At 41.8% G+C, this 25293-nt stretch overlaps 2 protein-coding genes across 7 annotated transcripts in view; both read left to right on the plus strand.

The window, feature by feature from the left end:
- Positions 1 to 659: 659 nt before the first annotated feature.
- LOC126960101 (uncharacterized) lies at positions 660 to 22563 on the plus strand. 3 transcript variants are annotated; one of them, XR_007727720.1, is made up of 5 exons: positions 660 to 1155; positions 2102 to 2255; positions 7841 to 7957; positions 9558 to 9658; positions 22306 to 22563. XR_007727720.1 is itself a non-coding variant. In XM_050800070.1 (4 exons), the coding sequence occupies exons 1-3, from the start codon at positions 808 to 810 to the stop codon at positions 7939 to 7941; spliced, it is 603 nt and encodes a 200-aa protein (XP_050656027.1). In that variant the 5' UTR covers positions 660 to 807; the 3' UTR covers positions 7942 to 7957; positions 9558 to 16859. The 3 variants fall into 3 exon arrangements, 1 of the variants encoding a protein (XP_050656027.1); XR_007727721.1 differs by lacking the exon at positions 22306 to 22563 and adding an exon at positions 16871 to 17438; XM_050800070.1 differs by lacking the exon at positions 22306 to 22563 and having other exon boundaries at positions 9558 to 16859.
- A 126-nt stretch (positions 22564 to 22689) lies between these two features.
- TARS3 (threonyl-tRNA synthetase 3) overlaps positions 22690 to 25293 on the plus strand; it is a 78272-nt gene continuing 75668 nt past the window's right edge. For 2 of the 4 annotated variants that reach the window (XM_050800060.1, XM_050800062.1), the window contains exons 1-2: positions 22690 to 23110; positions 24045 to 24119. In XM_050800060.1, the coding sequence (XP_050656017.1) occupies positions 22814 to 23110; positions 24045 to 24119 (372 nt within the window). In that variant the 5' untranslated portion in view covers positions 22690 to 22813. The remainder of the gene's footprint in view (positions 23111 to 24044; positions 24120 to 25293) is intronic. The other 2 variants (XM_050800059.1, XM_050800061.1) reach the window with 1 other exon arrangement.

Below are 25293 nucleotides of genomic sequence, written 5' to 3' on the forward strand. Positions count from 1 at the left end.
TTTCTGTTTTTCAGATCAAGAAACTGAAACTATCACATTTGGGAATACGTTTAAAGAAAAAAAAAGAAATTGAGGCTTAAAGCTGTGAAGTATTTCACAACCAGCAAGTGGCTAAGTTGGAACTTGAACCCAGGCAGTCTAGCCCCGGGATCCTGTGCCCTTACCCAGTATCCAGTGTTGGCTACACAAAACTAACGTATACACATCTTCAACTATAGTTTAAGCGGATGACATATTTTTCACTATACCTTATGTAAGTGACTTTCAATTTGGGGGTATTCTACTTAATCTATTCAGCTGTATATTAACTGAGAACAAATAGAAACTAATGAACTCTGAAAAACATAAAACATGAGCAACATGATGTCACTGCAAGACAAAACAGCATATACCTTCTTATGACTGTATTTTGCTGACAGTCCACGAGCTAAAAATCATGCTGAACTCAGCAGTGCTCTGTTCCCTTGGGAGACACACACACACACACACACACACACACACACACACACACACACACACACACACACACACACACACACGAGTTGGTGGTCGTGCCGCCCTGAGCTTTCAGTGTGAGGAAGGGAGGGACCAGACCGGTCGGGCAGAAAGGTGCTGGGTCAAGGGGAGAAGGGGGCAGCAGGCAGCCTGCTCACGCTCTGGATTCGTGAAAGGCGTGCGCGCGGGGCTCGCCGGGTTGAGGGGTTAGGGGTGAGGGGTGAGAGGTGACGGGGACGGTGGCAGGGTGGGGGCAGCCCTTTCAGAGGCGATGGCGGGGACGGTGGTGCTGTTGCCCTTTTAAGCTGCGGCATGACAGGAGCCGCCCCTCCTGTTGGTGGAATTGGTTACAAAGGGAGCAGCCCCCCAGGCCGCCACACAGCTTCCCGCGGAGGCCTCTGTGCCCCTTGCCGTTTTGCATCCGCGCTCCCACAAAGGTCGAGGCGGCTGGGAGAGGCGGAGCCTCCAGAGCTCGGTCGCTGGGTGGTCGCGGCAATGACAGCTGCCCCCGACAGGCTCTCCCTTCCGCGCCCCTCCCGCTGGACAGGAGAGGAAGATGTCGGTGTCAGGGTTCAAGGCCAAACTGAAGTTGCTGGCTGTTCTATCTTCCACAAGAACCAGGAGTCCAGCCGCCGCTCAGGGCTCCACTGCAATATCAGGGTGAGGCGCCTGGCAGCGGCCTCGCGGGGCACGGCGAGGGCGGAGAGGGGGCGCCCGGAGTCCCGGGACAAAGGGGAGCCTGCCCGGGAGAGGCTCCGGTTCCCTGCCTCTTTCTCCCGCGACTAGCCCGGCCCTGGCCCCTGGGACTGCGCGAGGCTTGGATGGGAGGCAGAGGGCGCGTCTCTCCGGCTCCTTACGCGGGGCTGGCTTGGGGGCTGCCGGCCCGAGTTGGCCCCGGTCGCCGCTCCCCCAGGTGGGAGCCCGCGCGGCAGGAGTCCTCTAGGGACTCAAGGTCTCTCTCAGTCAGCCGGCCCGCTCCCGGGACCGTGATAGGGCGGGGCAGGGCGGCTCTGGCGTCGTTTGAGCCCAGGCGCAGAAGGCAAAAGGCCTTTAAGATTTTCAGGTTTTTTGACCGGGCGCGGTGGCTCACGCCCGTAATCCCAGCACTTTGGGAGGCCACGGCGGGCGGATCATCTGAGGTCAGGAGTTGGAGACCAGCCTGGCCAAGATGGTGAAACCCCATCTCTACTGAAAAATACAAAAATTAGCCCGGCATGGTGTCAGGCGCCTTAATCCCAGCTACTTGAGAGGTAGAATTTTTTTTTTTGGGGGGGGGGGGCGACAGTCTCTGTCGCCCAGGCTGGAGTGCGGTGGCGCGATCTCAGTAGTTAAAGCGATTCTCCTGCGTCAGCCTCCCGAGTAGCTGGGATTACAGGCGCCCACCACCACACCTGGCTAACTTTTGTGTTTTTAATAGAGACAGGGTTTCACCGTGTTGGCCAGGCTGGTCTCGAACTCCTGACTTTAATGACCCACCTCTGTCTCCCAAAGCGCTGGGATTCCAGGCAGGAGCCACCGCACTAGGACCCAAGGCCCTTAAGTTTTAAGGCCTCATTTTTCAGTCAGGTTTTCCTTGATCCCCCGTATTCAGCCAGTTGTTTTTAAGTTTGTGTTTAAGGAGAAACTAACAATGAAAACGGAGTCGTTGACGGAGGAAAAGTTGGAATGCAGCCTCTGGTGCTGTTTGAGTGATCCCTCTCCCCAGGGCCTGGCCGCGCTGCTGTGTTCTGGAAAGGCCCATTGTACCGTGGAGGCGGCAGGTAAGAGTCCTGTGCAGGTGCTCTGCCCACTTTTCCTTTCAGGCGTCTGTGTCAGCTGTTTTTCCCCTGTAGAATGTGTCCCTGACCTCCACCCCTTAACCCTACCCAATTTTTCTTTACATGTCTGACCATCAAGGCTCTTCTGGGTCATATTCAGTTCATGCTGATATTTTCCCTTCCTCCCCTCTTTAGTCCTTGCTATTTTTGCTTTGGTCATGTTATGCTATATTCTGTGAGCCTTTTTACGTTTTTTTTTATGGTGGCAGGGGAAAATATTTTATAATTATGCTTTGTGCTTTTTATCTTCCACTCAATAAATGCTTAGTAAATATTTGTTTTATTGAGTATATGAACCTATTCTAACTATATTGTACTTGAACAAAAATCTTAACTGCCTTGTAAGTTAGCTGCTAAGAATTTGTCAAAAGTGCAGAGATAACATCAAGAACTTGTGTACAAAAAGATCTCTAAGGGCTTGATGGAAATCTGTAAATTGACTTCATATGAAAGAGAGTGTAAGAAGTGAAAATGTAAAGCATGATTGGAGAGCCAGAGTGATAAAGCAAGCATCCCTTTCTCCAGATCCTTTGTAACAGTATTATGTGTCTCTTTCAGAAATCATTCTGAAAGATAATGCCAACTCGGAACCTAGGAAACCATCCAGTGGGTTTCTGCAGCTTAGGTGGTTCAATTCCTCGTCAGCACCTTTGTTTTCTCTGCCTCAGTTTGCTTACAGTGATGTTCTCAGTAGCTATAATTGCTGCTATCTTTGAAGACTTAAGCATTTTTTTTTTTTAGCTCAGAGGGGAATATGTGCATTTTTATTTCACCAAGTGTTAGAATTTTTACTCTGCTTTTGTGGGCTCTGGGTTAGCTACTTGGTTGTTCAGTTGTAAAATGATTAGCAGGGAAAACCGTGTGTGTGTGTGTGTGTGTGTGTGTGTGTCTTTTAAGTTTCTTTTGTTGTCAGAGCACTTAGAATTTTAGTTTATATGGTAGTTCTGTCAGTTTACTTTATTCTCCACCCCACATTTATTGAACAACAAAGTATGAAAGTAATGCGTCCCATAACCAGCCTTCAGAAGAATTACAGCTGCTGTATGTCTGAACTTTCTTGTCTTGTCTTTTCTTTTACATTTATTTATTTATTTATTTATTTATTTATTTATTTATTTATTTATTTTTGAGACGGATTCTCCCTCTGTCACCCAGGCTGGAGTGCAGTGGCACAATCTCATCTCACTGCAACCTCCGCCACCCAGGTTCAAGCGATTCTCCTGCCTCAGCCTCCTGAGTAGCTGGGACTACAGGCATCTGCCACCACTTGGCTCATTTTTGTAATTTTAGTAGAGACAGGGTTTCACCATCTTGGCCAGACTGGTTTTAAACTCCTGACCTCGTGATACACCTGCCTCAATCTCCTAAAGTGCTGGGATTACAGGTGCGAGCCACCATGCCTGGCTGAACTTCCAAGAAGTTGTTTGTGCATCAATTTTCAAAAAATTATGATATCAAAAGAGAGCTGTGTCCTACCTTTGGAAAGATACAAAAACTGAACATTCTGGCAAGCAGTTTAGCTTGCTCGTGCTTGAGATAGAGCCACACATTGGTCTCAGTGGATTTATAGAGAAAAATAGATACAAAAAGTTATTTCTAAATAAGACCAAAAAATCCTTTTCTTAAGCAGTGACCGGTAACGAGGTTGTCTTGGTTAACCTTGAAATGTGTTGCCCTTGATTAAGACAGTTTTATAGTGGGGATGGTAGTGGTGATAAACTTGTTTGAAATTTGTCCACTTACAGTAACCTTTGTGGTAGCCGTCACAGACAACTTCATCCTCAAAGGCCTTAAAATTACTATAAAACTAATAGAATGGAGGAGAAACAAAGGACTTGAATAATTAGATGCTAGATAATTGTAATGTGTTTTCATAACTGGGGAAAAAGAGCAGTGTTAGAAGCACTTAAACATTCTATGTAAGGAACACTGCCTGAATTTATATTGCGATTTTTGAGTCCCATTTGCTGTTTAAAAACTGGCATATTGCAGGTCATATTTTAAAGACAAATGGAAAACTTACCTTTTCAAGATTGATATGAAGCTTAACCTTATCAAAATTACAAAATTTAAAGCATATGATTAAAAAATATTAATGCATAGGTTTAAATATTGGTCATCATTTTAGATGTCTTTCAAAATAGATTGTCTCTTAAATATAAAACTAAACAAACTTTTAACATATTGCAGAGTTTGTGCTGAAGGTTAAGTTTCCTGGGGTGGTGGATATTTTATAATATGGACAACAAAACCTTCTTAAGAAATTTAGAAAAATTTTAGGTAAAACTAGAAAATATTACTGATAATTCTACCACTCAGAAAGTACCACTATCAGAATTTTGTATTTTTCCAGTCATCTGCTCATCTTTTCTCCTATGCTTGTATATGTTCCCTCTCCCTTGAAAAATCAGACTTTTTTTTTGTAATCTGCTTATTCACTCAACAATATTGTAGATCTATGTCATAACTTACTCCTCTACAGTGGCTTCAGTTATTGTGCGCTTTCTGTTGGATAACTATACCATCTAGTCAGTAATGTTTCCTGGTACTGAATACATGGTGTGCGTGTGTGTGTGTGTGTGTGTTTCTACCTTAACTAATGTTTTAGACATCAATAGGTACAGCTAAATGCTTGAAACCTTCCAAGTGGTGGCTTTCAGTTCTCACTGCTGAATTGGTTTCTAGAGACGAAACAAATTATATGGAAACTTTTTTCTGAGATGAAGTCTCACTCTTGTCGCCCAGACTGGAGTGCAATGGCATGATCTTGGCTCACTGCAACCTCCACCTCCCGTGTTCAAGTGATTCTCCTGCCTCCACCTCCCCAGTAGCTGGGATTACAGGTGCCTGCCACCACACCCAGCTAATTTTTGTATTTTTAATAGAGACGGGGTTTCACTATGTTGGCCAGGCTGGTCTCTTAACTCCTGACCTCAGGTGATCTGCCTGCCTTGGCCTCCCAAAGTGCTGGGATTACAGGTGTGAGCCACCATGCCTGGCATTTTTTCTTCCAGGTACCAACTTGTATTTATCAGTTTGGTAAAAATGTTAGAAAGTGTGTAATAAAATGGGCATTCTCACAGTCGTGGCAGAAAGTATAATTATCTTTAATTTTCTAGAAAGCAGTTTGGCTCTCTAGAAACTTGCCTAACCTCTCCCCGTTTAGGCAAGATAAATTCTGACTACCCCAAGGTGGCCAACCTTGTCCCTGTGATTCCAGATCTCCCAGAAAGAGAAGTTTAGTCTCAGGGAAAACCCAGATTTTCTTGGCTTCACCCACCTTGACAGCTGATCACTGGAAATGGATGGGCTGGTCGAGTCCTGTAGTCAGGTTTTGTGTCTACACAAAAGGTGGAAGGATGGGAGGGATGTAGCAAAACTGACATCAATGGAACTCTATAAGTTAATATAGAATGGCAAAGGGATGTTTCTTCCAAGGAAGAAATTCTAGGAAAGGAAGGAAAGTGGAGGAGAAGGCAGCAGCTCTCAAAGTTTTGGAATCAGGACTCCTTTACACTCTTAAAAATATATGAGGGCCCAAGGAGCTTTGGTTTATGTAGGTTATATGTATTGCTATTTATCACTAGAAATTAAATCGGAAATACTTAAACTATTCTTTAAAAGCTCACCACATTTGTTATAAATGCTTTTATGAAAAAATTTCTAAACCCAAAGTAGCACAATCTTACATTTTTTGCAAATTTCTTTGATGTTTGGTATGTCATTTTTATCTGCATTCAATTTATTGTGTAATGTTTGCTTGAAAAAATGTGAACAATGTCCAATCTCCCAGGTCGGAATGCAGTGGTGTGATCACAGCTCACTGCAGCCTCAGTCTCCGGGGACTCAGGTGATCCTCCCACCTCAACCTCCAGAGTAGTTGGGACTACAGGTGTGTATCACCACACCTGGCTAATTTTGTGTATCTTTTTGTAGAGACAGGGTTTTGCCATGTTGCCTAGACTTCTTTTTTGATACTCCATCAAAACTTGGTTTTTCTTGAACTTTGGATCTTTTACCCTTGCATGACATTATAACATCATGCATTGGTCATTTAGAAAATAATGGTTCACCAAGATCTTCTACATGTTGATACATTTGATTATACAGTATCAAAATACATTCATCAATATCACCATCAATCTCATCAGAATACTTTTGGAAAGCTATGGTGGATATAAGTTTTCTAAAATTCTAATTTTTTGTTCAAAAACTTGAATTTTATTATTGAATTTTATTATGGCCTGTCTGTTGTTTTTCTTGAAATGACAGAATCTCGTTTTTTGAGAAAATGTCTCCCAAAAACCCACGTTGAAATAATATTGTTTGTCAGTCATCCTTTCAAGTAAAAATGGTATTCCATTAAAGTGCTTAATTCACTTCACGACTTAGTGACACGAGGGTTTTTTCTCAGGCAGTCTGTAGGAATGCTCCTGTGTACTTCCAATTTCATCACTTGAAATATTAAAAAGACATATTCAAGAATAAAAATGTAGTAAAATTTTCACTGCTTCATCATAGACATTCTTTTTATTTTTGAGACAGGGCCTTGTTCTGTCACCCAGGCTGGAGTGCAGTAGCATGATCACAGCTCACTGTAGCCTCAACCTTCTGGGCGCAATCCTCCTGCCTCAGCTTTCCAAGTACCTGGGACTACAGGCATATATTCACAATGTCCAGCTAGAGATAGGGTTTCACTATGTTGGCCAGGCTGGTCTCAAACTCCTGACCTCAGGTGATCCACCTGCCTCAGCCTCCCAAAGTGCTGGGATTATAGGCGTGAGACACCATGCCTGGCCTGCCCTTCCTTTTTAAACCTTTCCTGTGCATAGTGAAGAATACCATGACTACTAGTAGTTTGGTGTTACTGCCTTTGTTTGTGCTAAAGTACCAGCATTTTTACCTGCTATTGTATTTGCACCCTTACAGCAAATGTCACCATGTTAGTATTCCTATTAAAATAGTTTGGACCTGGGCGTCTGAGGGCCGCACTTTGGGAACCATTGAAATAGGTACTTAAACCTACTTTATATCATATCTTTTCATCTGCAAGATTTTTAAAAACATGATTTCAGTTAATTTTTTTTGTAATTTTTAAAATATGGTTTTGAGGGGTTTTAGTCCAGAGCAACAACACGTATTTTATTTTGCTTATGCTGAACTTAACTAGACAAATACTAACCTAATGGAATGAGGTCCTAAATCGAGTTACAGTTTCTTTAGCCAAAACAAAAAATAAATAAATAACCTAAAACTAAACACATAAAAATGATCCATAGGATGTATTCCCAATGTATGCTGAAGAATTTGAAGAAGAAAGTGCAATACTCAGTAAGTGGTGTTCTTTATGAATAGGATTAATTCTGAAGAGTTTCTTTTAGCCTGTAAAGAGATTTGGGACACAGTAAGAGAGGAATGAGAAGAATGAGAATAGTAAACTAAACCATTATTGAAGAGATATACTGTTAATGATGTCCTCCTTCAACACAACTTGTTTTTCTTTTTTCTCTTTTTCGGCGGGGGGACAGGGTCTTTCTCTGTCACCAGGCTGGAGTGCACTGGTGCAATCTCAGGTCACTGCAACCTCCGCCTCCCTGGTTCAAGCGATTCCCCTGTGTCAGCCTTCTGAGTAGCTGGGATGACAAGTGTGTACCACCATGCCCGGATAATTTTTTTTTTTTTTTAATTTTAGTAGAGACAGGACTTCACCATGTTGGCCAGTATGGTCTCGATCACCTGACCTCGTGATCCACCCACCTCGGCCTCCCAAAGTGCTGGGATTATAGACATAAGCCACCATGCCTGGCCAACTTGCTTTTCTTAAAAGAACCTTTGGTAAATATTTGGCTTCTGTGGCTTCAGCTATAATTCAGATTATAGTTTTCAAAGCAGTGTTTCCTAAAGTTGTTGGTGCAAAATTGTTTTCCATGACTTGAACCTAGTTGTTCTGAAGCTAATATATAATAATGGCTTCTCCCCAATTTATAATTGAAAACAATACAAATTAACAGAGTAAATGTCTGTTAGTGGGTAAAAGCTTAGTTCATTAGCTTTTTTAAAAAAATCACATGTAGGCCGGGCGCGGTGGCTCACGCCTGTAATCCCAGCACTTTGGGAGGCCGAGGCGGGCGGATCACAAGGTCAGGAGATCGAGACCACGGTGAAACCCCGTCTCTACTAAAAATACAAAAAATTAGCCGGGCGCGGTTGTGGGCGCCTGTAGTCCCAGCTACTCGGGAGGCTGAGGCAGGAGAATGGCGTGAACCCGGGAGGCGGAGCTTGCAGTGAGCCGAGATCGCGCCACTGCACTCCAGCCTGGGCGACAGAGCCAGACTCCGTCTCAAAAAAAAAAAAAAAAAAAAAAAAAAAAAAAAAAAAAAAATCCCATGTAATTGTGTTCCAAAAATATATGTATAGTAATGGCATTTCTTAGTATTACTTGGTTTGTGTGATAGAATATTATAATTGTATGGTGTTTGAATTAGTTATCTATTGCTCTGTAACAAATTTAGCAGCTTAAAACCACAAACATTATCTCACAGTTTCTGTGGGTCAGGATTCTGTGCAGTTTACCTTGGGTTTACTGGCTTGGCCTCTCACCAGGCAGTGAAGGTGTTGGTGGTGGCTATGATCATCCCAAGGCAGGATAGGGAGAGAATCCATCTCCAAGCTCACGTTGGCAGGATTTTTCTCACAGGCTGTTGGACTGGGCCTCCATTTCTAGATGGCTATTGGTCAGAGGACTTTTACAATACCTTGCCATGTGGGCCTCTCCATAGGGCAGCTCATCACATGGCAACTGGTTTCCATCAGAGGGAGCAATGGAGAGAGCAGGAGAAGGGTGACTAAGGCAGGAATCGTCTCCTTGTAGCCTCATCTCAGAAGTGATGTTATTACTTTTGCTGCATTCTCTTTGTTAGAAGTGAGTCACTAGGTCCAGGGGCAGGAATTTTACAAGGGTATGAATGGCAGGAGGTGAGGGTGATCGGGGCCATTTAGAGGCTGCCTACCAGTGTTGAAGAAAATTGTTGACTTCTATGAGCTGTAGCAGCAGACAGTGCTGTGCAAGGAGAATGGCTGTCTGAGAAGTCCAGCGCCTCATATGGGTTTTAATGTGTTGCCTTTTCCCCCTGATACATTTTGTTTAAATCCATGGTCATCTTGCCATTTAGTGATGTGGTTTAATTGCATATTTGGGTTAGTCTGTATGTAAACGTTTAACAAAGGTGTCTCTGTGCTAAACAGGAATCCTATGCATCTTCTTCACCAATATGGTTTGTGGACTCTGATGAGCCAAATCTGACATCATTTCTGGAACACCTAGAAGATACCAAGAACAATATTCCGTAAGGAAGGAAGCCAAGCTATTTTCTCTTTTCCTCATGAACATTATATTTAGAAATTAAATGTTAAGAGATAATATGATATAAAAGCATGATTAATGACTATAATCTTAGAGGAATTAAAGTCTGGGTATTTTAAGTCCTTCAAATCTTATTTACTACCTAGTTTCCCTTTATTACTTCCCTCATGTATAACCTTAGTTTAGATTAGGAATTCAAGGTCTCTTTTTCCCTGAATTCTAACCATTAAGCCAAGCAAGCATTTTGAGTAGAGACGACTAGCCAAAGTGGGAGGTGGAAAAAAGACCAAGGTAGAAGTGAAGGGAGAGATGGGTAGAGTCACACCAGAACTAGTATGAGGGAATTGCCTTTTCTTTCAAGGGTCTGTAAGTCTGCAATAAAAGTCAAAGGTATTCAAATAGAAAGTTTTGTTTTTGTTTTTAGTATATAAAGAAGTATAACTTACCATGTTGCAAAAATTTTAAAAACCTTTATTATAAAACTCATAAGCAACCATAAGCATATAAAACTCATAAGCAATCTATTGTAAAATATAGAAAAGAAAAGAAAAAAAATAAAGTCTCTCATAATTTTTCTACCTAATATAATCACTGTTGACATGATGGCTATTTTCTACCCTTATATATTTTTTCTTTGCTAGTAAAATACAAAACCCTTATACATATGTTTAAATAATTGAGGTCGTATTCTCTATAGTTTTATATTCTTTTAAAAAGCATTTACTAGGCCAGGCGTGGTGGCTCACGCCTGTAATCCCAGCACTTTGGGAGGCCGAGGCAAGCAGATCATGAGGTCAGGAGATCGAGACCATCCTGGCTAACACGATGAAACCCCATCTCTACTAAAAATACAAAAATTAGCCAGGCATGGTGGCAGGCACACCTGTAGTCCCAGCTACTCAGGAGACTGAGACAGGAGAATGGTGTGAACCTGGGAGACAGAGCTTGCAGTAAGCTGAGATCATGCCATTGCACTCCAGCCTGGGCGACAGAGCAAGACTCCATCTCTAAAAAAATTAAAAATTAAAAAAATAAAAAGCATTTACTGTATTTTCCTATGATGTCATAATCTTTATAGAAAACTAACAATCATTATTTTAAGTTGACATGATTGTTTACCTAAAAATATCCAAAGGAACCAACCGAAAAAAAAAACCCAATTTTTAAGATTGCTAGTTAAAAGCTCTGTTATATAAAAACCAATAGCCTTCCCCAATATTAGCTATAATCACATAGGAGATATAGTGGTAAAGTATTTTTTCAAGTATTTCAGCAAAAATTAAATAGCTAGGAATAAACTTACATGTGCAGGACTTTTATCAAGAACATGACAAAATTTTGCTGAGTGGAATGAAAGATTTGCACTCTATGTCCCTGGATGAGTAGATTTCATATTATAAATATGTTAGTTATCACCATGTCTTCATATTAATTTATAAATGTAATTTCTGCTGGGCACAGTGTCTCACACTAGTAATCCCAAAAGTTTGGGAAGCTGAGGCAGGTAGATGACAATTAGCTAGGTGTAGTGGTACACACTTGTAGTCCCAACTACTCAGGAGGCTGAGGTGGGAGGATCACTTGAGCCTGGGAGGCAGAGATTGCGGTGAGCCAAGATCATGCCTCTGAACTCCAGCGTAGGTGACAGAATGAGACCATGTCTCAAAAAAAAAAAAAAAAAAAAAAAACCTGTAGATTTATTTTTGGAACTTGACAAAATGATGCTAAAGTTTGTTTAGAAGAGTAAGTAATAAAAAATAATAAAGAATAGATTTGTTCAACCAGATATTAAATAAAATATTGTGGAATAGCCCTGAGCCAGACAGATAAAGCCAATGGAAGTTTAGAACCAGAGTCATGCTAATGATAATTTAGTATAAGATAAAGATGGTATTTTAACTTAATAGGGAAAAGATTATTCTGTAAATAGTCTTAGGAGAGCTGACCATTTGAGGAAGTTTGAGTCTTAACTCCAATTTTTGTCAAAATTAATTATAGTTGGTTTAAACACAAATTTCTTAAAAATAAGAACTGAAGAACATGGGTTTGAAGATATTTTAAGAGTTAAGGCTGAGGCTGGGCACAGTGGTTCACCCCTATAATCCCAGTACTTTGCGAGGCCAAGGTGAAAGGAGTGCTTGAGCCCAGGAGTTTGAGATCAGCCTGGGCAACATGGCAAGACCCCCTCTTCTCTCTCTCTCTCTCTCTAGATATACATATACATATACATATACGAAAAAAGGGTTAAGGTTTATATGGAGAGCCATGAAGATAAGAGGTAAAAATTAATTAAAAGCTAGATAGACACATGTTTACATCTCCAGAAAGGGGGTTGATGGGAAAGAATAATAGACATAGCTCCATTACTGCTACCTCCTTTTAGGAAGTTGCTTGTGAACATCTAAAGATAACAGTTTTATAATAGCAGAAATGAGTTATTTTTCACTGTCTAAAACATTACATAAACATGTTCATAAAGTTAAATGAAGTAGGATATAAAATTGGGCCTAGTGTTTTTAAAAGTAAATATATTTACACGAAGGAGGAAACGACTCACCTCCCACTCTTACAGCCTTTGCCAGTTTATCATAGCCTAGTTTCTTGAGAGAATAAGCTACATGTCTTCACCTTTTTTCACTGAATTCATTGTAATCTGGATTTTGCCCTCATCATTGCACTAAAATTTATCTCCTAGTTGCCATATCTAGTGGCTCCTCTCTTAGTCCCCAAATTGACCCCTCTGCAGTATTTTGATACTGTTGATTGTTCCCTTGTTGAAACATTCCTCCATTCTTAATGTCCACCAATAAAGAGTTGGTTAAATAAAAATTATAGTGTGCAGTTTTATAATAGAATATTCTGTTGTAGATCAAAAGAAATGCAGCCAGTCCTTCCATAAGCATGTGCAAACTTCTAAGATATATTAAGTAAAAAAGTAAGGCATAAAATATTGTGTATAATCTGGCCCCTTTAATATACAGTATTAAAAAATCCGTATCTGTGCTTATTTATACTTACTTTTTTCTCACCTGGTGGATACAGCAAACTGTGAATAGTAGAACACAATTAAAAAAAACATTAAGTGGCTTCTGTGCCAGGCCCTGTGACAATTGGGTATAAGAGACAAAAAAAGGCATGTCCCTGTCCTCTGGGAAGGGACATGATAATCTAATGGGACCTCCATCAGATTCCTTTCTTCTGTTTTGATCTTATCACCCTGCCTTGGTCTCCTCTGATCTCTTCTTCCTTGGCCTACTTCTTTCTTCTCTTCTCATTCTGTGCTTTCTCTGAGTAATCTTTGACTCCCATTACTGAAGTCATGACCTGTGTTCCAGGGATTCCTAAATTCGCATTCATCTCCAGAGTTTCAAACTCATATATCTGTCTGTATATCATATATGTTAGGGAATCTTACTTGGAGTGACATGGCTGTTCAAAATGATGACAATTACATTTTCATGTATCCACCTCCTAGCACTCTATCAGCCCCATCATGTGTTCCCTCAATAATTCTCCTTGTCATTGTGAGTGGGACAAGATGAAATAATCAAACTAGTCTCCCATGCCTAAACCTGGGAACTGTCTTAGCGTTCTTTTATATGCTACTGTTCTCTGACCTCCCCAAACTAGTAAGTTTCTAAGACCTGCCCTTTTGAATGTCTCTTACTATTTTCCCTGTGATCTCAGTTTCTTCCTCCCATCCTTTTTGTGTGTGTGTCATGAGGGAAGGGAGTAAAATTGAAATTTGTGGAAAATGTACTACCTTATCTTTCTTGTTGCTTGGTATGACTCCACTACCCTGCTGCCTTTCTCCCCCAGCACTCCTGTAGCCCCTTCTGTGCCAGAGGTCAGAGTGTCCAGGTCTGTGTCCAGATTGCCCCGCCTCATCTTCTTTATGTAGTTAGCACAAACAGAGCGTATTGAGTGTATAACAAATGGGGCTCGGCTTCTTTTAAGCATGAGGATTTTTGGTGGATCCTAATCTACTGTTCAACCTTCCTTATTTCCACTTGCTTCATTGCTCACTTTGGGAAGGTTTATTTTTTGCTTTGTTAACCCATTCTAATCCTGTGTCTTCCTTTTTTGTCCTTTGTAAACCTACTTCTTTCTCTTCATCTCTTTTCTTGGTCAGACACCCAGGAAATTGTTCCTGACCAAGTGAAGTGAGGTGCCTTATTAGATCCCATTTGAGTCACCTTATACATTGAAAATCATTTTAAACAACAAAAATCACGCTTGTGCACATAGTTTACCTTGCTTGCTTGCTTAAAGTAAATATGCTTACAACACAATTTGGACTTAAACATGGAAATTTACAGTTATTCTTTGCAGTTTCCTAGTGAATTATTATTTTTTAGACAGACACTTAAAAGCCTACAAAGTATCCAGTGTTTCCACAGGTTTCATTTAATCTTAACTGTTCTGGGAAAGTTTTCATTTCTTTGTTTTACAGATGGCAAGACTCAAACTCAGGGAATTAGATACGATATCCAAGGTCCCCTAGATTCCCAGGCTGTCTGCTAGATCACATTTGCTTATGTACTTTTAACTGACTATGACTGGAATATATAATTTTATAATCCATGTGTGACAACACTGCCTATGTGGCTTTTTCTTTTTCTTTTTTTTTTTGGTAGCCTCATTAATGTATTAATGTTCTCTTGTCTGAAGTTGTAAGTTTCTAAGAAAACAAGGTAGCAATCAGAAATTGGACAACGTCTGGAACTTCTTCCTCAGCCTTTACTGTTGTCATTCTGCTAGGTATCAGTTGTAGTGATTGTACCCCAAGCCATAGTAACTTTCTTAAACTAGAGGCTCCTGAAAATATTTTGAAGAGTATTTTTTTTAAACTGTAAGCTGCAGTTGGGCAATAACAAACATTTTTATTTCCTACTGGATTGATTACAGTAGTCAACATTATTGATGTCTTCTAAGGGCTCTTTAACATGCTTATTTACTGAAATGTGTTTTGTAGCTTCGTCAGCAGTTGAAGTGGTTGATACGTGAACTCTGCAGATTATATAACCTTCCTAAGCACCTGGATGTTTGGTAACAGTTATGATATGGTAGAAAAGGATACTGAGAGAATGGGGGCAGACCTACCTTAAATAGAATGGGGAGGTGGCACTAAGCTAAAACTGCCAGGATGAAAAGAAGTCAGACATAAAGAGTGGACAGAGGATATTATCAAGCCAAGACACTGAATGTGTAAAATCCCAGAGGCAGGAGAGAGAGGGATGTTTCTGAGGATCTGAGAGCTCCATGAACCAGCACGGGGGGTTGCAGGGTGTGGGGGTCACGGTATAATCTAAGAGAGGCCATCAGAGGCTCGATCTTGCTGGCCTGGTAGGTCCTGATAAAGAATTTGGATTTTACTTTATTTGCAGTAGAAAGCTCGTAATGGTTTTACCCAGGGGAGTAAACATAATCTTAAGGATGTTTTAAGAAGCTTATGTTTGAGGCAAACGTTTTATCTTTGCTTTAACATTCGTTCTCTCTCCTTCTATAATTTTTTTTTCTGAACAATTTGAACGTAAGTTACATACATCGTAACTAAATACTTTGGCTTATTTTTACTAAGAATGGAAATCTCATATAACTTTAGAACAATTATCAACTTCATAAATTTACATGAACACAATACTTTTATCTGATATACCATCTGTATTCCAATTTTTTTAGTTTGTCTAATAGTGTTCTTTATAGCAATTTTACCCCTTCCAGGATCCAATCTGGGGTGAGGTATTGCATTTAATCATCATGACTTTAGTATCATTTAATCTGGAGCATTCCAGATTTTGTCTTTCATTATATAAACATTTTTGAAGAATACAGTTTCTCCCCTCCACGATTAAAAACAAATGTTCCTCATTTTGTGTTTATGTGCTGTTCCCTTGTGATTAGATTGGGGTTATATATTCTTGGTATAAATTCTATACAGGGATGTTACACCTTCTTTAGAATATCACATCTGGAGGTACATAAAGTCCACCTGTTTCTCATTTTGATCACCTGATCAAGGTATTGCCTGATTTCTCCATTGTATAATTACTTTTTGTTTTCTCCCTTGCAACTAGTTAACAGCCTGTGGGGGAACATTTTATGTCCATGCCAGTATCCTGCTGCTTTTCAGCACTATTCCCTAGATTGAGCATGATTATTCTTGTCTGATCCAGTCTTTACTATGAAGGTGGCAAAGTGATGGTTTTCTAATTTCCCATTTGCCTCTGTGTTTGCCATTTAGTCCTTGGCATAGACTATAAACTGAGCTCTGGCTTCTCTCCCATTTTTTCTGTTATTGGTTGGACTCATGAGTTCCCATATTTTTTAATGGTTTACAATTCATTACTTAATTATTTTTGAAGTTCAGTTGGTTTGGCTGGTGGGATCCCTTTGAGCTGGTTCCTATGTCCTTGTATCATGTTCCCATCATTTTTGTGGAGACTGCTTCCTTAATTTCCAGCAAAACAAGATGCTCTAGGCTTATCTTGAACCTATATGTCTGATATCATTTGGGCAGTTGTCCCCTCCAAATCTCATGTTGAAATTTCACCCCCAGTGTTGCAGGCGGGGCCTAGTGGGAGGTGTGTGGATCATGAGGACAGATCCCTCATGAATGGCTTGGTGCTGTCCTCACAGTAATGATTGAGTTCTCGCTCTTAGCACCTGTGAGAACTAATTGTTTAAAAGAGCCTGGCATCTCTGTTCCCCCTCTCTTGCTTCTGCTCTCTTGTCATGTGACCTTTGTACACGTGGGCTCCCCTTTGCCTTCTGCCATGAGTGAAAGATTCCTGAAACCCTCACCAGATGCAGATGCTGGCACCATGCTTCTTGTACAGCCTGCAGAGGTGTGAGCCAAATATACCTCTTTTCTTTATAAATTATCCAGCCTCTGGTATTTCTTTGTAGCAACATAAATGGACTACGACAATGTCCCAGCTCTGAAATAGGCCTTTCTGCCAGGAGCCCTTTAATGGGGAAAGGTATTAGAAATCGGGACCTTTATTTCTTGGTTATCTCCTTGTAAATAACCAAATTCATTGTTTTCTAGTTTATTTTCTGTTTCTTTTTGTGATGGTAAGCAGATATATGCATGTTTTCTATTTTCTCTTTTTTCTTATACACCATGTGACATACTACGTGTGTACACTTTAAAAAAAATTTATTTATTTATTATTTCTTTTTTTTTTAACAGAGTTTCACTCTGTTGACAGGCTGGAGTGCAGTGGCGTGATCTTGGCTCACTCCAACCTCTGCCTCCCGGGTTCAAGCGATTCTCCTGCCTCAGTCTCCTGTGTAGCTGGGACTATAGGCGTGCACCACCACGCCCAGCTAGTTTTTGTATTTTTAGTAGAGACGGGGTTTCACCATGTTGGCCAGGATGGTCTTGATCTCTTGATCTTGTGATCTGCCTGCCTTGGCCTCTCAAAGTGCTGGGATTACTTGCGTGAGCCACCCTGCCCGGCCTGAACATTACTTTTTTTGCTTCATAATATCTCCTGGAAATCATTCCATATCTGTTCAAAGATCCTCTTAGTTATTTTTCTAACAACTACATAGTGCTCCATTTTGTTTGTGTACTATAGCTTATTGAACCAATCCCCTATGAGGTACTTTATAATTACAAATACTCTTACATTGAATTTGTGTGCATATGCATTTTTGCATTCTTGTATCTTCAGAATAAATTTCTAGAAGTGGGATTGCTGGGTTGAAAAAGAAATATATATTTAGTGTTATTAGAACATTGTCATTGCTTTATTTTGCTGTCATTTTTCTCGATTTTTCAATTGAGAATTTATTTCCATTCTTTTGTTTTTAACAATATAGGAGTTAGAGTTATGAATTTTTTCTGATTACTGTTCTATGTATTGCATAGATTTGTAGTATTTTCATTACCATTATTTTAAAGAAAGTCTGTACTTTCCTTTTTCATTTCCCCTTTCAATAAAGAGATGCTTAAGAGTTTTAAAATTTCCATGTGAAAAGGCTTTTTGTTGTTGTTTTATTTTTAATTTCTAATTTTATTGCATTGGGGCTGAGAGTGTTTTACCTAATATTTCTACTTTATGAAACCTACTGAGGTCTTTCTTGAGCCCTACTATATGATTAATTTATATGAAGAATCCATACATTTATTTAAGAGGAAGGTGCATCTTCCATTTTCAGGGTATAGTTTATATAGATAGTTAGATATTTATATATACATACTGATAATGTGAATATATTCAAAATATCTACTTTTTAATTATATTGTTTGGGTCTTTTACATCCTTACTTTTTTGTGTGTGCACTTGAATGTACTCAGAATGGTTTGTTATTTTCCCCTTTTTTTTTTTTTTTTTTTTTGAGATGGAGTTTCGCTCTTGTTGCCGGAACTGGAGTGCAATGGCACGATCTCAGCTCACCACAACCTCCACCTCCTAGGTTCAAGCAATTCTCCTACCTCAGCCTCCCGAGTAGCTGGGATTACAGGCATGTGCCACCATGCCCAGCTAATTTTTTGTATTTTTATTAGAGACAGGATTTCTCCATGTTGGTCAGGCTGGTCTCGAACTCCTGACCTCAGGTGATCTGCCCACCTCGGCCTCCCAAAGTGCTGGGATCACAGGCATGAGCCAATGTGCCCAGCCTTGTTATTTCCCTTTTATTCGTGTGTTTCTCTTTCTCCTTTAGCTTCCTGTGGTTTTTTTCAAATTACAGGTGCATAGATATTCATAATTGCTATATTTTCATTGTGGAATGTGGCACTTAATGTTACAAAATGTCCTTCTTTGTCTCATTTAATGCTTTTTTGCTTGAATAACTTTTTAGTATATGTCTCAAATATTGCATGGGACATATTTATATAAACATTATTTTTTGTTTATCTGAAGTTCAAATGTAAATAGGCACTGTGTATTTTATCTGGCAATCCTAAATACAGAAAAGTCCTAGAAACAAGGACTGCTGCCAGGACCCACACTGTGTGATTTAAATTACAATTCCTATTAAAACTTACTGGGCCACCTTGGAGAAATGATAGATTCCTTGAATATAAGATGAGCCTGGAACATTTTATCAAACTGAAAATCAAGGAAGCAATTAAATGTCTCAGAAGTCAACTTAAAGAAGCTTCTGCTCCACAAGAGCGCAGAACCATCTGTAAATCATGGCCACATTTTACCTTCCTCAGTCAACTGGGCATATAAAACTTTTCATGAGGCCACAGGAGTTGTGGTCATCTGGGTGACTTGTTTAAGCCAAAAACTTGTACATAATCTGTTTGAGACGGATCTGGCATATGCCTCTTTTATTTAATGATAGGATGCTGCTGTATATACCCAACCTTATGGCTTGATGGGACAAATAACATTCAATTCATGGAGGGAAACTCGGGTAGCATGGTAATTTCCTGGTCCCTGATGAAGCATTCAATCTCTGCTATGGCCCAGTAGCAAACCAGAAGCTGCTTCTCAAAAGCAGAATAGTTATCTGCAGAGAACGACATACTTTTCTCCCCAGTCCAAAGGATTATGCTGTGATTCACCCATAAGGACCCAGTAAAAGTTCTATATAGGCCAGGCTTGGTGGCTCATGCCTATAATCCCAACACTTTGGGAGGCCAAGGTGGGAAGATCACTTGAGGCCTGGAATTCAAGACAAGCCTGGGCAACATAGCAAGACCCCATCACTACAAAAATTGTTTTAATTAGCTGGGCCTGGTGGTATGCACCTGTAGTCCCAGCTACTCAGGAGGCTGAGGTAGGAGGGTTGCTTGAGCCCAGCAGGTCAAGGTTGCAATGAGCCAAGATCTCACCACTGTACTCTAGGTTGGCTAACTCTTATCTTCCACAGACATTTCAAGCACCATCAGATCTGTTGTTCATGTGGCCCACATAGAAAAGTAGCTTGCATAGCACTATTACCTGTTTCAGAATCTTCTCAGGTTCTCAGTCTTATTTAACACTGGCAGTCTTGAGTTACATAGTAATTGGTTTAGAAAAACATGTCCAAATGAGGTATATCTTGCCTCCAAAGAGGCCCAATTAGGCATTATGCCTTTTAGTAAAAAGAGAAATGACATCTCTAAATGTTCTGAACTACTTAATGCCTGGAAATTTCACTGAGGTGACAGCCCTCTGAATTTTTACATTTGGGGATGTGTTTCCTTCTCTATGACCTCCACGTGCCTTATCAAGGTGACTATAGTATTTGCTATTTCCTGCTCATCAGGGAAAATCAGCATGCTGTCATCAATGATAGGACACCTGCATGATATCCTATGGAATACAGCAGCAATCAAAGTCCTTGTGGACTAGATTATCACATAAAATTAAAGAGTTTATATTGTCTAGAGGTGATACCCTGTGAAGGTGTATTGCCAGCCTTGTCAGCTGAAATAAAATGGTGCTTGATAGCCCTTAACTAATAGGTATAAAGAAAGAAGTATTAGCTAGCTCAATAGGTGCATATCAGGTGCTAGGGGTTATGCTGATTTACTCCACCAATGAAATCATATCTGGACGAGCAGCTGCAACTGGAATCACCATCTAATTGAATTTATATTAATCTACTATAATTCTCTAACATCCATTTGTCTTCTACACAGGCTAAATGTAAATGGGATGGTGAGGTAAGGTAAATGGGATGTGATGAGAATCTCCTCCCCTGCATCTTTCAAGTTCTTGAGGGCAGCAGTAATCTGTACAATTCCTTCAGGAATGCAGTATTGCTTTTGATGTACTATTTTTGTATGTTGACAAAGTTCTAGTGGTTTCTGCTTGGCCTTTCCTACCAGAATAGTCTTATGTCCCAGTGTCAGGGAAACATTATAGGGATTCTGCCAGTTTGGAGTTTGTCTATTCAAACTCTGCATTCTGGAACTGAGGAAATAACCACGATGTGAGTTTGGAAACCCAATGGGCTCACTGGGTATTGCATGATCCTAGCTAAAACCTGGAAATAACCCCAATTTTTCCATCAACAAATGAATAATCAAATTATGGTATATCCATACAATGGAATACTACTCAGAAAAAAATAACAATATATACACACAAACATAGGTAAATATCAAAATTATTGTACCGAGTGAAAGTAGCTAAACAAAAGGAGGACATACTGTGTGGTTCCATTTGTAGAAAATCTAGAAAATGCAAACTAACCTATAGTGACAGGAAGCAGACTGGTGGTCGCCTAGGGATTGGGAGTGGAGGCCCAAGAGAGACAAATTCCAAAGGGTCCCAAGGAAATTCTGGGGTGGCTTAAGTGGGTCCATGACATTCGATGATGTGTTGGTCATGGCAGAATGGCAGAAGCAGAAACTCAATGGCAGTGGGTTGAGAAATGATGAATAATGAGGAGCCAGTGTAACTGTATCCAGAGGCTTCCTGAGGAAGTAAGGAAGGAGACCACTACTACTCCTGCTGCCCTCCTCCCCCCGCCTTGCCTAGTTCACAAGACAGGAGTAAACAGAAAGAAACAAAAGATAAATAGCCAGACAACCTTGGCACCACCACCCAGCCCTAGGAGTTAAACAAAGTAATAATAATAACATCAACCCCTGGCCTAAACTGCTTGTGCTATCGTAAATTCCAGACACTGTATGAAAAAAGCATTGTAAAACTTTCTGTTCTGTTAGCTGATGCATGTAGCCCCCAGTCACGTTTCCCACGCTTGCTCAATTTATCACGACCCTTTCACATGGACCCCTTAAAGTTGTGAGCCTTTAAAAAGGCCAAGTATTTCTTTCTCAGGGAGCTCCGCTCTTTAGACGCAAGTCTGCCGATGCTCCCGGCAGAATAAAAAACCTCTTCCTTCTTTAATCCCGTGTCTGAGGAGTTTCGTCTGCGGTTCGTCCTGCTACAGAAGGACTAAGAAAGATACAGTGATACTGGTTAGCAACATACTTCATGGAATCTCCTCCCAGGTGCTGTTCGGGATTCCACTTAGCTTAATCCAATGAGCTTGTCCCCCTCCGCTCCTTCTCCTGCACTGATTCTGCTCCTAGAGTGGAATTTACCTGCCTTTCCTCCTTGCTAACATCTCCCAACCTTTATTTTCCAGAGCGATTTCTCCCTTTCTCAAACCACACCAGTCCAAGCTAAGCTCTCCCATTTTAGGACTCTTAGGGCATTATTACCTGTATCACATTATATGACATGCTCGATTAAATTCTGCCAAAGTTGAAAAGTACCATAGTGTTAAGTACGTAGAAACTGGCGTCAGACTATCTGAGTTTGATTCTACCTTTGTCATGTAGTGGCTGTGTGACTTTAGTCAAGTAACACAGTCTCTCTGGGCTTCAGTTTCTCCAGCTATAAGCGGATATAACAGTATCTCTTGTTATGAGGATTAAAGGAGTTACTACTATTACAGAGTTTAGTACAGTGTTTGTCACATCCTAAGCCCTAAGAATAGGGATAAAAATCAATTTGTGTTCCTGCTCCAGGAAGTTTCACGCTCATGGTTAAGAGGGATACAAAGATATATGTGGCATTTGCCTTAGACTCAAGGAGCTAGCAATTTCGTGCTGGTCAGATTTAGATTTCATAGCGATTTTCTGTGCGCCCTGGTCCAGCGGCCTCTGTACTTGGGTAACTTTGGCATGAAAGGCCAGAAAGTCCATTTATAATTGCCACTTTTTAGAACCTGTTTGCAAGGCGAAAGAATGGTCGCTGCCAGAATTCAAGAGGAGGAAAGGGTGAAGCCTTTTTGGAGAACGCAGATGATGGCCTTTTTGCAAGGTTTTGGAAGATTTTCGTTTCAACGGACTAAAAGCTACTGCCAGTAGCCTCTAGACAGGCCTGAAAAGGCAGGGGAGGCCCTTCAGACCCCGTTTCCCCACTGCCCCTAACCCTACGGTGGGCCTGGCCTCAGGCCCCGCCCCGCCCCGCCCCGCCCCGCCCCGCCCCGCCCCGCCCCGCCCCGCCCCTGCAGGGTATCTGACCTAGGCCCTGCCCCTCCCAGCCCAGCGCCCCGCCCAGCTCCCCGCCCCCCTCCCCGCCCCTGCAACGTGTAGGCCTCGGCTCCGGCCCCGCCCTATCGCCCCGCCCCTTCCCGGGCTCCCTGTCTTCTGCCCTTCGCTGAGTGTCCGCATCGCCCTCGCGGCAGTCGTGGGCACCCCGCTCGGCGTCGGTGCCTGAAGGAGGCCGCAATGTCGGCCGAGACCCTGGCGGCGGAGGCCGTGGCGTCGCGCCTGGAGCGGCAGGAGGAGGACATCCGCTGGCTGTGGGCGGAGGTCCAGCGCCTGAGGGACGAGCAGCTGAACGCGCCCTACAGCTGCCAGGCGGAGGGGCCGTGCCTCACGCGGGAGGTGGCGCAGCTCCGGGCCGAGAACCGCGACCTGCGCCACCGCCTGTGCCGCCTGCGGCTGTGCCTCGCCGAGGAGCTGAGCCGCCAGGCCACGCTGGAGAGCGCGGAGCTAGCGGGGACGCAGGAGGCCGGCGCACAGGTAAGCTGGCGGTGGGGACTCGGGAGGACGCGGGCGGGGCGGGCCGAGATGGTGCGCGCCGAGCGGTTTTCAACTCCAGGGACAGGTGCGGGGGCGCCCCGGGGGAGAGACAGCCCAGTGCCCTGCAGGTGGCCCGCCCTGTCCTGCTGTGTGCTCCTGTGGGGTGGCCTGGGGAGCCGCTGGATTTCCAGCGTCGCCAGACTTGCCAAATGCTGTTGATTTCTCAATTCGTCCATTAAAGAGCCTGCCTCACATCTTTTTCAGGGGCAGAAATAGTGTTTTCATTTGTTTGAAAAAATGCTGAAGTGTTTAAAACTCGTTATTCTTTCCTTGGGCAGAAAGACTAAGAGCTGCGTATGTAAACTCTTTCATTCTCTCTGGTTCTTTTTTGTTATTGTTGGGTTTTTTTGGGCGAGAAGTTTTAGCTTTTTGTGCCCTTGTTTTGGTGGTTTATCTCGAGAGGATAACTGTATATTTAGCATTTTTATTTAATGCAGTATTTTATGATTTTAGAAAGGATAAATTATCTTCTTTTAACATCATAAACTTCCTGAGTCCTGAAGCTTCTCAGGCTGTGAGATGTTCTGCAGTCCTTTTGGAAGGACAGCTGTGGTGAACTAGCAACATCTTCATGAAATAGTGCATTTGATGTGGCAGGCAGCAACCACACGTTTTCCAGCCACATTATTTGTTTAAAGTTCAAGACAAAAAGTTTTCAAGGGCAAAATATATTAAATGTGCTTAGCAACAGTGTGACAGGAAGGACTGAACCCTGGAGAATGACTTGCCCACTGAGAGTTGTAGGTGGTGGCCAGGAGAGCACAGCTGTGAGCCTCTAAACACAGGCCACTTACAGCCTGCTGGCATGACTCTCTTAAGATATGTTGCTTTTTTTTTTGCCATTGATGTGAGTCATTTATAATTTATCTTTCAGCGTCCTTCTAGTCAAAGCCAAGACGAGGACATGAAAAACAAGAAAATGAAGGAAAGCGAGCCTGACAGTGAGGTAGTTGTTGCTATGGAAACAATATAAAATACTACCTGTAATTTTAAATATGTGTATATAGTTAATCATCTAGGATTTCTAATTTTAAAATTACTGATTAAATTATTATTTGGGTCACATTAGTGTATTTAAAATTTTTCAAACTAAATATGAGATGTCTTGAGAAATGAGCTGCCCATATTTAATAAACATATGTATTTAATCTATTTAAGTTGTGCTAGCAGTTTGTTTGTTTGTTAGTTTTTGGGTTTTTTTTTAGACAGAAGTTTGCTTTTGTTGCCCAGGCTAGGGTGCAATGGCATGATCTTGGTCACTGCAACCTCCGCCTCCTGGGTTCAAGTGATTCTTCTGCCTCAGCCTCCTAAGTAGCTGGGACTACAGGTGCATGCCACCAAGCCCAGCTAATTTTGTTTATTTATTTTATTTTTTTAGTAGAGATGGGGTTTCACTGTGTTAGCCAGGAGGATCTCCATCTCCCGACCTTGTAATCTGCCTGCCTCGGCCTCCCAAAGTGCTGGGATTACAGGCGAGAGCCACGGCGCCCGGCCTTTTTATTTTTTTGTATTCAGGAAATTAGCTACTTTGCTTTTGTATATAAAGCATTAAAACAACCAGTAAGTATTTATCTAGCATCAACATTTGGTAGGAGTGAAGGAGGAATATCTGGGCCCAAATAAATTAGTCTGGTTGAGGAATTCAGGCAGACTCAGGACAAACAACTAGAGAACAGAGTTCAGTGGTGTACAAGTAAGTGCTGTAATGTGTGACTGTGTACCCATTCTGTAAACAGTAGAAAAGGGAGGTGCCGTGGGGCTGGGCATAGTGGCTCATGCCCATAATCCCAGCACTTTGGGAGGCCGAGGCCGGCAGATCACAAAGTCAAGAGATCAAGACCATCCCGGTCAACATGGTGAAACCCCGTCTCTACTAAAAATACAAAAAATTAGCTGGGCGTGTGGCGGGCACCTGTAGTCCCAGCTACTCTCAGGAGGCTGAGGCAGGAGAATCGTTTGAACCCGGGAGGAGGAGGTTGCAGTGAGCTGAGATTGTGCGACTGCACTCCAGCCTGGTGACAGAGCGAGACTCTGTCTCAAAAAAAAAAAGGGGGGGGGGGGGGGAGGTGCCAGTGGGTAAAACAGGTGGAGGACGCGGGCTTTGAGGCTGACCTTTAGAGCTA

This window comes from Macaca thibetana, chromosome 7 (genome assembly GCF_024542745.1).
Source record: "Macaca thibetana thibetana isolate TM-01 chromosome 7, ASM2454274v1, whole genome shotgun sequence".
NCBI lineage: Eukaryota > Metazoa > Chordata > Mammalia > Primates > Cercopithecidae > Macaca > Macaca thibetana.